Consider the following 13,108-nt stretch of genomic DNA (forward strand, 5'->3'; position numbering starts at 1 on the left):
ATTGATTAGTTATACTAATATATTTATACTAAATTACTAATTACATTCTTTTACTAATTATACATTTATTCTATTATATACTTTTTACTAATTATACATTTATACTAAATTACTAATTAAAAATTTTACTAATTATAAACTTTTCCCCACGGGTACCCGTTGGGCGAAGTGGGGGAGGGTGGGTGATGGGGATAGGGCGAGGACGGGGGATATGCTTAGGCAACTGGGCGGGGGGCTGGGGTGGGGGAGAGGTCCCCCGCCTTAACCCTACCCCATTGCCATCCCAACTTGGAGAGCATGCAGATTACAACTGCAAGGAATAAGAATGGAGTTGGGACTTGGGAGAGATTTTGGGATTTCTGTCTTGTCTGGTTATTATTCCTTTGGTATTTTGAGAGTATCCTCATCCACTATGGCAATTAATAGCCCTAATTAAGGAAGCTTGTAAGTAAAAAGAAGGAAATTTAGTAGTTTGGTTAAAAATTATTGGATGGGAGCTGGCCTAGATTTTGACGATTTGATTTCTTGTAATTACTCCATTATAATTATTTTTTTCCTTTTATAGGGGAAAGTAATTAATCATCTTGTATATATCTATATGTGTGTGCATATATATAGTATGCTTTTCTTTTTGTTTTGACAAGCTTAGTTGAGAGAATAAATATAAGTTGATTGATACTTTAATTCTAGTATTTTACCAACTATATTTCTCATCAAATTAACATTTGTAGTGATCTCTTCCTCTACTACAAATTTTTTTATCTTCTGTATTAGTTTCAAGTTAGTTTATTTAACATTAATAGTAGTAAGGCATTTTATTAATTAAAGTTGCAATCTATTCTAATACTTGATAAATGTACAACTGGTTAAAAAATTCAAAGAATTATAATAAACACTTGAATCAAAGAAAATCATATTCATACTTTTCGAAGAATTTATAATTGACAGATGATTCATGTTTTGAGTGTCATATTTTTAACCATTACAAAAAAAGGTTGAAGGGGGGGGAGAGAGTGAGATTTTTGGTAAAATCTATGTATTGGATGATTGTTTTATGATTTAATCATCTTTTACAGTATCTTAGTATTCATTTTTATGCATATTCTGCATTAAACATAGAACAATTTATGAAAACGTTTTTAACAAAATAATATAATGCATCCTATTAAATATTTTTCGTATGTGTTTTGTCAAATTTCAATACCTTATTATCGTGCTTTCTTATTTTGTGTTTTGTTAAACCATTCTAGGGTAAAAGTAAAAATCAAAGTTGCCTACTAGATTAGTAACTAAAATTTATTATGGGCTTTTTTAGTAAATAATATTACTTATTTTACAAGTCAAAATTGTTTAAATTTTGCATGTCAAAGGACTAATAATCAAGATACACATAAGGAGCCATGTATTGGACTAGCTTATAGTTGAAATCTCCTAAATTTTACGTACGTACGTACATACATACATACATACATATATATTAAAAACATTACCTTTAGTTCCTAAAGTCCATTTATAGTTACTTTTTCACATAAACAAGTCATAATGGCTCATTCTAAGCAATTCAATGGTAGAATTAAGTCCACAGATCTTCCTCAAGAATATAAAGAATTTAGCCTCTTTATAAAGTAGAGTAAATGAATCATGTAAACAAAAAATTTCTTGTTTGACTAAAAATGTTTAAATTTTGCATGTCAAAGGGCTAATAATCAAGATATACCTAAGGAGCCATGTATTGCACCAGCTTATAGTTAAAATCTCCTATATTATATCATTATACTATATAAGAATGAGTTGTGATCAAAGAGGGGTTTTGAATTTCAATCGCATGAATAGGGGCATTTTCGAGATGTGGAATGATGTGGAATTTATTTTTAGCTTTCGGTACAAGTGATGATGACATGTGTTTTGGTAAGTTTACAGAAATCTCCTCATGTCTGTACAATTAAAGCATTTATTTATGGAGACATTTGGGTATTTTTGGAATGTGGTATTATTTTATAATCGTTTTTGCATCAGGTACAAGGCATACAAGCTTATGTATTGGTGTAATTACTTAAATGGTGTTATAGACATGTTTACTTGAAGTGTGGTATTATTGTGCAATTGAAACGAAAACACATTGTTGTAATCTTACCGCTTGAGGATATTCAATTGCCTAAAACATATTCAATTGTCTTTGCCATTTACATCTCAATTAAACTAAATAAAATGTGGATAGTTAATGAATTAATGCCTCAGCATCGGTTATGGTTGTTCAAATGCCTTCTCCTTCACATTTTTCGATTTTTTTCCTTTTGGCTTCTAGGATTGGGCTATTTTTGCTGCCTTTATCCTCTGCATTCCAAAATGGTCTTTAGGCTAAGCTATTTTTGGTGGTTCGGTTTGATGTAGTTTTGTTCCTTAATTTTATTATTTATGTGGTTGGTGGTGTGTAGTGTTGGGTGACTACTTCCACTGGAAAATTTGAAAATATGATTTTTCCACAAATTTGGTTAGTCTGTATAATTTAAATGGTGTGGTTATGATGTCATAGGTTTGGAGCATCTGCAAGAAAAAGTTTTTTGAGGGGTATCTGGACTAAGGTAAGCCAACAAAGTACCTTAATTCATTCGACTATGGTATGTTTTTTGCTGCATGTTGTAAGTGATTCATATATGGAATTCATTTTGATAGTAATTTGATAGTGAAGCATTGTGAATTGATAAGTTATATGGTATACTGCTGATTTGAGTTTGAATTGTTTAGTCACTGATGAATTAATAGAATAAATACCTTCTAAACCATTCATATTGGTGGTGTTTCACATATACCTTCTAATTAAGTAGAGGTAATAGAAATGGTTTAATTTCCTTAGGCAGTGATGAATTTGTAGAAACTTCTTCAAGCAAACAATTTCAATGAGTGCTTTCTTATATTATAGAACAATGAATGCCTTCTTATACAGATCAAAAAAACTAAAATTGTTGCGAAAAACTAAAAATATGAACAAAAAAAATGCGAAACAAAACCTCACACTATACAAGAATGAGTGCGGCTTTGAATTTTAACCCCAAGAACAAACATATAGCTAATGAAATTAATTGTAATCCATGAAATGTAAATTGAATAATAATCTGCCGAAAGGGAAACTTAAATGACTTTTTTATAGATGCTATAGTCCTTATTGATAAACGGGTTGATTAACATTTTAACTCCAAGAATAGACATATAACTAATGAAATTACCTGTAATTTGTGAAATGTAAGTTGAATAATAATCTAAAGCAAGAGAGACTTAAATAACCTTTGCAGACAATCTATTATTGAAACATATGCTACGAAATATTATCGTTTAGTATGATATTTCACTCTTATCTTTATTTACTTGCACTTTTACTAGCTTAAATTCTGTCGAAGCTCCACAAAATAGAACACAACCACCAACAAACAACTACCTTAAAATCGTTTTTAACCACAGGCACCAAACACCTGCATGACGCGCGGGCACTCCCTCCCTAGTATATTAAAAACATTACCTTTAGTTCCGAAAGTCCATTTATAGTTAATTTTTCACATAAACAGGTCATAATGAGTCATTCTAAGTAGTTCAACGATAGACTTAAATCCATAGATCTTTCCTCAAGAATATACAGCCCCCTTTATAAAGTAGAGTAAATGAATAATGTAAATAAAAATTTTCTTGTTTAACTAAAATTGTTTAAATTTTGCATGTCAAAGGACTAATAATCAATCAATATATATATATATATATATATATATATATATATATATATATATTTTACTCTCTCACCGTTTCCTACATCTTTTCCATCCCCAAACTATTAGGCACAATATTCAAACTCTGAACTTGACAGCGAGAAAGAATTTAAGAGTTTTTCCTTAGTCACTGGATCGATCTCAATAGTCTCTAAATGATATGTCATTATTTAGGTAAAGTATTTTTTACCATGCTTTTTCTATTTGTCAAACACGTTTGACTCTACTTTGATGACTATACTTTGATATAATTATAATTTATAACGATACATTTATCAGTATAATGTTAGTATAATATTAATGTTAACTAATACATCCCATGTTAGGTGAAGGCTTGATCAGTCCCACTTGGAAGCAATTCAACAGAAACGAATTAACCCTGTGGCATCTGTCATCTAACAAAAGAAAAAATGAAAAAAAAAGAAGAAGAAGAAGAAGAAGAAAGGAGTATCTTGTTAATTATGTGGCTTAAAAAGGAATGACATGTACCAGTTGAAGGACTTATTGGGCAATATTTTATTTTCAAACGACCTCCCCTCCCGCAAAAGGTCAAAGCCGTCAAACCATTTCCTTCCTTCCTGCATAACGCCTAAACCAGATTTTACTGTAGCGGATATTTAAATAAAGAAAATAAAAATCGTAAAAAATGGGGGAAATTTTGTCTGTAAATCACGAGACCCAGCTCATCTCTTTCTCTCTCTGTCTATCAACATTTGTCTCTGAAATGATCGGAACAAAAAAATAATTTCAAATTCTAATCCCCTCGATCAGATCCAATACCCTGAAAAACCTGCATTTCTGCGATCTGATTGAAAACTTTAAATCCGTAAGCATTTTCTGAAATTTTTTTTTCTTTGCCTCTTTTCATTTTTTTTTTTGTATATATAGATAGGAAATTTTAGATTTTTGAGGTTTTAAATATCGGCATTGTCGAATTTTGGAGGAATTATCAGTTAAAAGAGGAAATCTGTCATCGTTTTTGAGTTAAGAGATGGCTTCGATGTCTTCCGTCAGCGAGGAGCTTACAGAGATCGAGGGACAAGTTTCTGATATTTTCCGAGCTCTATCGTAAGCATAATTTCCTTCTTTTTGAATTTTCTTTTACGAAAATTTACCTGCGGCTTTTGCATTTGGAAGTTTATGGAAACCTGAGAATTATCAAATCAATTACGCGCACATTTCTGCCTCAATGCATACATTCTTGTACTTGCATCTACTTTTTCGCCTAATCTACAAATTTGTCAATTTTGCTTGACTGGTAGTCTAATTGAGCTGGTTAGGGGAATTTTATTTCGTAGGAACAGGAAAGTTATGGGATTTTTTGAGAATTTTGTTAAGGAGGTTTTGATTGCCTGCAACTTTTAGTTTTCAGCTTTGTTTCGCAATTTCCAGATGGATTTAGGAAAAATTATGTTTGTATTGCAGAAATGGGTTTCAGAAATTGGAGAAGATTAAGGATACGAGTAGGCAAAGTAGACAGTTGGAGGAGCTCACCCAGAAGATGCGCGATTGCAAAAGGTAAATATTAGGTGCTTTAGTGTAAATTAGTGGTAATAGGTGTATAGCTTGTGTTTATATTGCTGCATGTACTGTCCAAACTAATTCTGATCGTGCTATTTATACTCTAGCTTAGTATATTATGAAGAAAGAAGAGTAAAGAATCTGGTTAATAGCAGCTTGCTTATGTGCTGGAAGAACAAGAAGAAACCTAGAGACTCGGAATAATTGTGCTTTGATCTCTTAAACAGAGAATGGTGGAAGAATAGTCTTTTCATTTTTAGAGTCAAATGAGAACATCTATCCTTCTGTTGGTAGTTTCTGGGGCTGGTCAATGGTGGTTATGGATTACAGTGCCCCCCCCCCCTTTTTCACCCAAAAAAAAACCACATCTGGTTCTTTAATTATTTTTCTATATTCGAATGCGGCATCCAGCTGACCCAGTTGTTTTAAAAATCCTGCTTCACCATTGTACGCTAAGCCTGCTAGATTAGGTGGTCTTCACTTAATAGTTATTGATGTAAAATCATTCCATGTCTGGGTTACTACTTTTTGCTTTAAGATCCTGCGACTGTACTCAGGTATGTTGTACTTTCTTAAACTTTATGATCTCTTAGCATGGTCCTCTTAAATTGTTTCTGGCCTTATGAGCAATGGAAGATTAGCTGGAGATTTTTTTTCAATTTGAAGAAAAATCCGTTTCTCTTTCGGTTAAAATTACCCTTTTCAATGAATACTCCAGTAGAAGTATAGTGGTCTTCAGGGCTGGGAAATGGCAAGTATAGAACTTCTTTTCTTTGTTTGTTTATTATTTTTATTTTTTCTTGATCTAATGACATCTATCTCATAATTGCACTTGATTACTATTTTTTCTCCCTATTTATAGGCTTATTAAAGAGTTTGATAGAGAATTGAAGGATCTGGATTTCAAAATTGATTCAGAGACCAGCAAGATTTTGAATGAAAAGAAGCAATCAATGGTGAGATTTTGTTCTTAGCTTTTCTATTCACAAAAATTGGTGCTGTGTAACTGTGCATCTGTTTCTTTTTTTGGACCATCCCTCTACCTTCCAATGCCTGCAGTCAACTGAACTAAAAGAGCATTCATAAAAGTTTGCAAGTGTACAAATGCTTTGACATATGAAAAGGTTTCTACATGGATTTCACCAATCCGCACCTGTTAGCACCATTTCCACTCCAATCTAATGAAGAATTGTTCTATAAATCATATGTCAAACTATTCAAGTCTTTCTTAGAAAATTGCAAGGATATTGACTTGTCAAAATATACTTCACTGCAAGGAAAACTATCATCTAAACCAGAATTCCATGACACTGCTGAGCTTTCTGTTGAACATCTTTGGATGAATTTGTCAATTTAAGAGGAAATGCAGAAACTAACTTAAAATTGCACATAAAAATCCTGTCCTTTTTGAATTTTTTATGACATTAGCATTACTAGCAGTCGTATTAGTGAAAGCTTAAATTAGTACTGAACAGTTAGAATCTTAATAAAATTGACAATGTTTATTTCAAGACCAAAACCTATTGATACATTGCAATTATTTTAGTTTAATATCAAAATATTCTGTTTAACCGATTAACCATTGGTTCTATCATTTGACCCTGTTTTTTAACCAATGAATCACTGATGTAGTAACTCCATTTAGCATGTGGACTACTCTAGGCTAGTAACCATGTGTTGTGATGAGTTTTCTTTCTTTTTGTGCAGATAAAAGAATTGAACTCATATGTTGCACTGAAAAAGCAGTAAGTTCCTTGTGCAGTTTGCATTCCAATTTTTGAAGCATCTTTCCAGTCTATCTTTAGATTTTGGATATTTGGTGAAATTTTATTCAATTTCATTCTTTTCCTCTTAATGGATTATGTTTTCTATACTTTTAGTTCCTTAAGATATTAATATGTATTATCTTTTGGTGAATAGAAAATTTTGTGGATTCTTATCCCCTTGGGATTTATAGCATCTATGTACTTGTTGATTAAGTTCTTTGTGGTTCATTTTGTTATCATTCATGACAAAACTTCTTTGCAACAAATGACTGAGTGGTTGTATCACAAACTTGAGTGAAATAATGAAGAAGATGAAAAGTTATTTATATTGGATATGCAATTCAGACTGGTCCTGGATGGCTGTGGCTGCCGTTTTAGGACCATTCATTTGATTCTTCTGAACAGTAAGTTTCTGGCTTTCAGTGTTGGGTAGTGTGGTTTTAACCAGTTTATGTTTCCCATTGAAGGAACTGATGACAAAAGACTAACTTCTTGGGGAATATATTAATGTATTTTTGTAATTCTTTTTAGTTTGTATCAAATTAAACCGCAAATCTAGGACAACACTTAGATTTGTCATTTTCTTGCCTAAAGAATTTTTGGCAATCTGTGGATTTTTTACCCTCTTTCAGCTCCAAGTAGTATAAATTTTGGTTATTAGTATTTTTGGAAGATTACCCATTTTGCTATATTGTTTGAACTGTAGTTCAATCTTTGTGTCATCTGTCAGATTATCTTCATATCCTCTTTGTATGTATTCCATTCTTTGCTCATTTAAGTTCTACTTTCATGTTAGCAGTATGAATTTGCAATTAATTGTTGCTTCCCTTTCTGGGTTAAACCGTTAAGAGTTATATTGGTTGATGGACTAGATATGCAAGCAATCTTGAGAACAAGAGGGTGGAGCTTTTTGAGGGGCCAGGTGAAGGATTTGCCGAAGACAATGTATTGCTAGCTTCTTGTAAGCAATATTGCTCTTACTGTATGCTTTTCCCTTTCCCCAGTTTGACCTGCTTCTGCCTATAAATGTGCTCCACTGTCCATGTCTTCCTTCTTTTTCCCTCTATAGTGGATAAAAAAATTTCACCTTCAATTTCCTGCAGCTATTACTTTGTTCCTATCAGTCTATTAAGGTGATATGTGTACTGGATGGCTCTTTTCTTTGGTTGTTAGCTAATTTAAGCTCTCTTTTACCAAACTACCTTAATAACAACTGGATATTTACATTCCATTGAAACATCTAGAACCAATCCCACCCAAGTAACAAAGTGGATGGTTTTAAATTTCTCAAAATTATTTCCACTCTGAGTAGTATTTTGGCTGTAACTGACTTCAAGGAGTTATGTAAAACTATTTTTCTTCTTGGTTCCTTCTTTTGGGGGTTGGGGCGGGGGGCGTGGGGGTAATGGAAGGATATTAGTCTGTATAGTCGCGTGTCACACAACCATTATTTTAAAACAAAAGGTAACTTGCTTTTACATTCAGAAGCAAAATTTCTTTCCATGATTTAAGATAGACGAACCAAATTGTGTACAACAAGTGATTTATGGTTAAAAAAGAGGAAAATAAAACCCAATTTGCAACACAATTTAACACCAGTGGAGCGATAGTCTCTCTATGGTTTTCGAGTTCTATCTGTCATGCACCTTTTAGCAGCAAATTAGTTGGCATTTTTTCTGTTGCTATTGTATATGAAGATTTCTGATAGAAAATGTGAAAGTGCAGCCATGTCGAATCAACAATTAATGGATCATGGAAACAAGATGATGGATGAAACAGATCAAGTTATTGAGAGATCAAAAAAGGTTAGTGCAGTTCCAGGAAGACCAACAACTTTAATGTTCCTAAAAGAGACTCTTTATTTCTTTACTATGATGTCCACCAGAATTCTATAAACAGTGCTATGTTGAGGTCTAATTAGGAAAGAGAATTTCCCCAACCTGTGATATTACAACATTTAGCTGCACTTGTTCTTGCTGACCTATGGTCTCCATTATTTATTGGATACCCTTTTCCCCTTCTATTCATTAGTCTTCCTGTATTCTTTTCTTTCTGTACTTCTGTACTAATGTTAAATGTCACAATTAAACACGAAGAAGCAAAACTATTTGTCTATACAAAGTGCTGCTTCTAAAATCTAAAATAAAAAAATAGGGGAATATCTCTTGGGAAGTGTGTTTTTTCAGAAGCATGGAAAACTTCATGTGTATTAAAAGTGCAGGGCCAAACAATAAGTTGCCACATTCAAACGAATGATTGATCTGGATTGGGAAACAGATGATATAACCTATGTATCTCCCTTGCTCAATGGAACCAGACTCGTGCTTGCTGCAGCTAGACAAGAGGACTTTCTATAAATCAGTTTCTTTGGTGTTTTCACTTGAAGATCAGTCACAATAATAAAAGATAACTCCAGTTGTTCTGCTAATTTTTTGGAAGTATACTTTAAAAATTTAAAAGCTTTTTGTTTGTCTGGTTTGCTTGTGATAGGTTGTCCATGAGACCGTTAATGTCGGGACAGAGACTGCAGCTGCTTTAAAGGCACAGGTGTGTAATTTGTAGTTGCTGCACAAACACACCGAGAAAAAAGTAGAAAAAGGAAACAGACATCCAGTTTTCTACCATTCTGTGTTATGATTTAAGCGTGTCTTATATTGTTCTTCTTTTTATCCTTTTTCTCCTTTATTGTGGTGGTTTGAATGGCTGGGCATTGGTCATCCAGACTGAACAAATGAGTAGGATCGTTAATGAGTTGGATTCCATTCATTTCTCTATAAAGAAGGCTTCGCAGTTGGTCAAGGAAATTGGTAGGCAGGTCAATCTCTGAAATTTGGTATTCATCTCTCTGTCTGTTTTATGCCCCATATTATTCCATGTACTCACTTTGATTCCTTAACTAGGTTGCAACTGATCGATGCATTATGGGCTTGCTCTTCCTCATCGTGGTTGGTGTGATAGCCATCATAATTGTGAAGGTTGGTTATCTGCTTACTTCTCCTCTCTAAGTTGCCATGTGGAACTCTTCAATGACCAAAAAGTTTCCCATACGTGTTGCAATGTTCAATTATATTTCTGGGGTTGATTGATTCTTCCTGATTGATGGATAGCATGATAGTCAACCTTTCCCAGCTGTCATGAAATTTGCCATCAATTCCCAAAGGTGTGCTGTCTGATTTATTAGGCAATAAAGTCTATTGCACAGGAACTTCAAGTTCATCATACTTTATTCTTGCGCTTATATTTTGCCAGGGCAGGCCCCAGAATAAGAAATAATAAAACGAGAAAATTGTGTCCATAAGTTGTTCCTTTCCAAAAAAAACAAAGGGTTAAAGCTATTGAGCAAGCTTATATACAAAACTGTTGCTGTTGTAGTGAATCTTTGCAGAGATTACTTTCCTTTTTTGCGGGCCCTTGGTGTCTACGATTTGTGGAGCAGATGGCTGGGATTTGAAGTTATTAGGATAGAAAAGTTAATGAAGCAGCATATAAAACATAGGAGTAAATTAACATAAATTCAGTTCTTGTTCATTTGACTCTATGTTTTAGGTAATTTACACCTGTATTTCTCTTCTGCTTCATTTACTATTATGATTATTAGTTGTGTTAAAAGAGGTAATTGGCTTTATACCGCTGAGTTTTTTCACACTTTTGAATTTCCAGATTGTGAATCCACACAACAAAGACATTCGGGATATTCCTGGATTGGCACCTCCAGCCCCAAGCAGAAAATTACTTTGGAACCCTAATTGAAGACCTCTCTCTTCTCTGCAAATAGCTGCAGCAGGTTATTTGCATTTTGTGTGCAATGATGGATAGTTCTATCTTGTGACATTGTTGGAGGAATCATTGCCGTCGGGTGCCAAAGATGTGCCGAAACCATCTTTGCCAGCCAGATTTCATCAGTAACAATCCCTCAAACATTCTTGTGTCTAGCTGACTAGGTCTAATGGGAAATTCTTTGTATTTTCGTTTCATTTTTCTTACTTTATAAAAAACATTCCCATTCGAGTGAGAGAAATAGAAATACACACGGCTTCCTTTGTAATATTTTATACTTCAAGGTTGTATTACTACTAAGTATATTTGGCTACGCACTGTCAGTTTACCTCGAAACATTTTTTTGTATACCATCCCCTAGATTATGTCATTATACCACCTCTAGGAGTGAAGAAATTCTGGCTCATTTTTGGCTGTTAATTTGTTGCCAAAACTTAACATCGATAAAATAAGGGAAATAGAGTAGAATGAGATTGGTACAATAACGATTTTCTTTTTTTGGGGTCAAATTTTGATTGTCCTTCCACCAGAGACATGAAACGCTGTTATGGTGTAAATAATGTACTTCCTAGAGGATGCAGATTTACCACACAGCTCATAAGCAATTCCTTCTCACTTCATGGTCAAATTCTTGGCCAGCTTTGACATGATTTGTCGAAGATTGTTTGTACTTTGTAGTGGTCTTTGACCCTTGGAGTACTCCATTACCAAACCACTGAGCTTGGCTCGATGTCTATCAAGGAGGGACTTAAATCTTTTTTTGGGTTATAGATGGGAGGGGGTTCAAATTCTACCTGCAGCGAAAAAAATCTAAGGGTGGTGTCAAAACACCTTTTTAGTTTAGTCAGGTCTGTATGAGGCTCTCCCTGTGAATTATGATAGAATAGGTTATCCACTTATTATTGTTGGCTGAAAAGAAAAAAAAAAAGAGTACTCCATTGACAACCTCACCTTGGTTGAATCGCAAAATTTTATAGTAATAATTTCTTTTGGTGGGCAGCTACAATCGTAGCAATACCTCACAAAGATTTCAGCACTTTCGAACTTTTTGTTTCTTAGGGACACTTCTTCCCCACACTTATCATCTTGTTTGTCAAAGCCCATCACTTCTGTAATGGTTTCAGAGCTCAAGAAGTCAACATGTCTAATTCCCTCTAAGGCTTCTATGTCAAATTCATAGTAAATCAATCAAAGAAATCCTAGGAGTGCGCCATTAAATTAAATTCTATCTGCAAACAAGTTTTGTATTAGAGTCGAGACTTGAGAGTGGTTTGGTTAAGATTCTTACCAACTACAAATAATTATCTGACTTGTTTCTTCACATTCTACTTTAGTGACATTATCCAATATTAAAACTGTCCATTATGCTTTATTATGCTCATCATTTTTTTTTCAGAACTGTCAGTTATACAAGTTGTGTGAATTTATTCTGGTAAAGAAAATAATAAAACTTTACTGTTTGATTTACATTTTATTGTATATTTTTTTTTACTGTAAATAAAAGGTTTTAAACCCGAAACCTAATACTTACGCTCCCTCTTTATCAGTACTATTCAATTCATCCCTTCCCTTACTTCACGCTCTTAATATCCTTTGCTTCTGCCACAGTCAGATAAACTTCACCACATGATTTACTTTTGATTTACAAAATCTTGACTTGTGCTTCGTAAACAAAACCAATAAGTTTATATTTTAATACTATATGTTTCTAATTCGTTGCTTCTGCACTAGCAGTTAATGACATTTAGATGTTTAAGGATTTATATATAATTCTTTAATACAAGTGTTGAAGTAAATAGATACCACCAAGCATAAGGGAACGAGTGGAATCTTAGGCTGTCCTTGTGAGGATATTCTTTATTATATTTCTCAATTACTTTTTCACTTTTCCCGTATCACATCTTAAAAAAGTGTTAAAATATATTTTTCTACAAAAATTATCAATCCAAACGCCCTCCTTTTGAGTAACGAGCCTGTGGCTCTCCTCAACACCTAAAAAAAAGATTCGCAGAGTCAGTAAGCAAAAGCTTGAAAGTTCTTGATATGGGTTGAAATTTGAGGAGTCAATTGTCTTCTTTTTACCAACCCCCATTTAAAGGACGAGGACTTCCAGTGTCAACAATAACCCTCTATTATAGTTTCCTCCAAGTACAGCCCACCAGAACCTCTCATTAGTCACGGTTGAACAATTTAAGTCACTAATCTTTATTTGCACAACCCCATTTTGATTTGAAGAAATTTGGCATTTGCTATCAGCTAAGGTTACTAATTCCACAAGTTTGGAACCCA

The 13,108-nt window shown here is 33.6% G+C and overlaps 1 protein-coding gene across 2 annotated transcripts; it reads left to right on the forward strand.

The window, feature by feature from the left end:
- Nucleotides 1-4,358: 4,358 nt before the first annotated feature.
- On the forward strand, nucleotides 4,359-11,167 carry LOC113703532 (novel plant SNARE 11). Of its 2 annotated transcripts, XM_027224929.2 has the most exons (11): nucleotides 4,404-4,581; nucleotides 4,709-4,823; nucleotides 5,181-5,273; nucleotides 6,139-6,232; nucleotides 6,984-7,021; nucleotides 7,915-8,003; nucleotides 8,768-8,847; nucleotides 9,533-9,589; nucleotides 9,765-9,857; nucleotides 9,943-10,017; nucleotides 10,703-11,167. In XM_027224929.2, the coding sequence occupies exons 2-11, from the start codon at nucleotides 4,747-4,749 to the stop codon at nucleotides 10,790-10,792; spliced, it is 786 nt and encodes a 261-aa protein (XP_027080730.2). In that variant the 5' UTR covers nucleotides 4,404-4,581; nucleotides 4,709-4,746; the 3' UTR covers nucleotides 10,793-11,167. The 2 variants fall into 2 exon arrangements, with proteins under 2 accessions (XP_071918119.1, XP_027080730.2); XM_072062018.1 differs by having other exon boundaries at nucleotides 4,359-4,823.
- The last annotated feature ends 1,941 nt before the right edge of the window (nucleotides 11,168-13,108 follow it).

Source organism: Coffea arabica, chromosome 8e, assembly GCF_036785885.1.
Source record: "Coffea arabica cultivar ET-39 chromosome 8e, Coffea Arabica ET-39 HiFi, whole genome shotgun sequence".
Classification (NCBI taxonomy): Eukaryota; Viridiplantae; Streptophyta; class Magnoliopsida; order Gentianales; family Rubiaceae; genus Coffea; species Coffea arabica.

Bases quoted from the DNA above. Each gene is read 5' to 3' on its own strand.
- LOC113703532 (XM_072062018.1), top strand. From the start codon at position 4,747: ATGGCTTCGATGTCTTCCGTCAGCGAGGAGCTTACAGAGATCGAGGGA. The intron at 5,274-6,138 runs GTAAATATTAGG...CCCTATTTATAG, and splicing joins AAGATGCGCGATTGCAAAAG to GCTTATTAAAGAGTTTGATA. The intron at 8,004-8,767 runs GTAAGCAATATT...GTGAAAGTGCAG, and splicing joins CAATGTATTGCTAGCTTCTT to CCATGTCGAATCAACAATTA.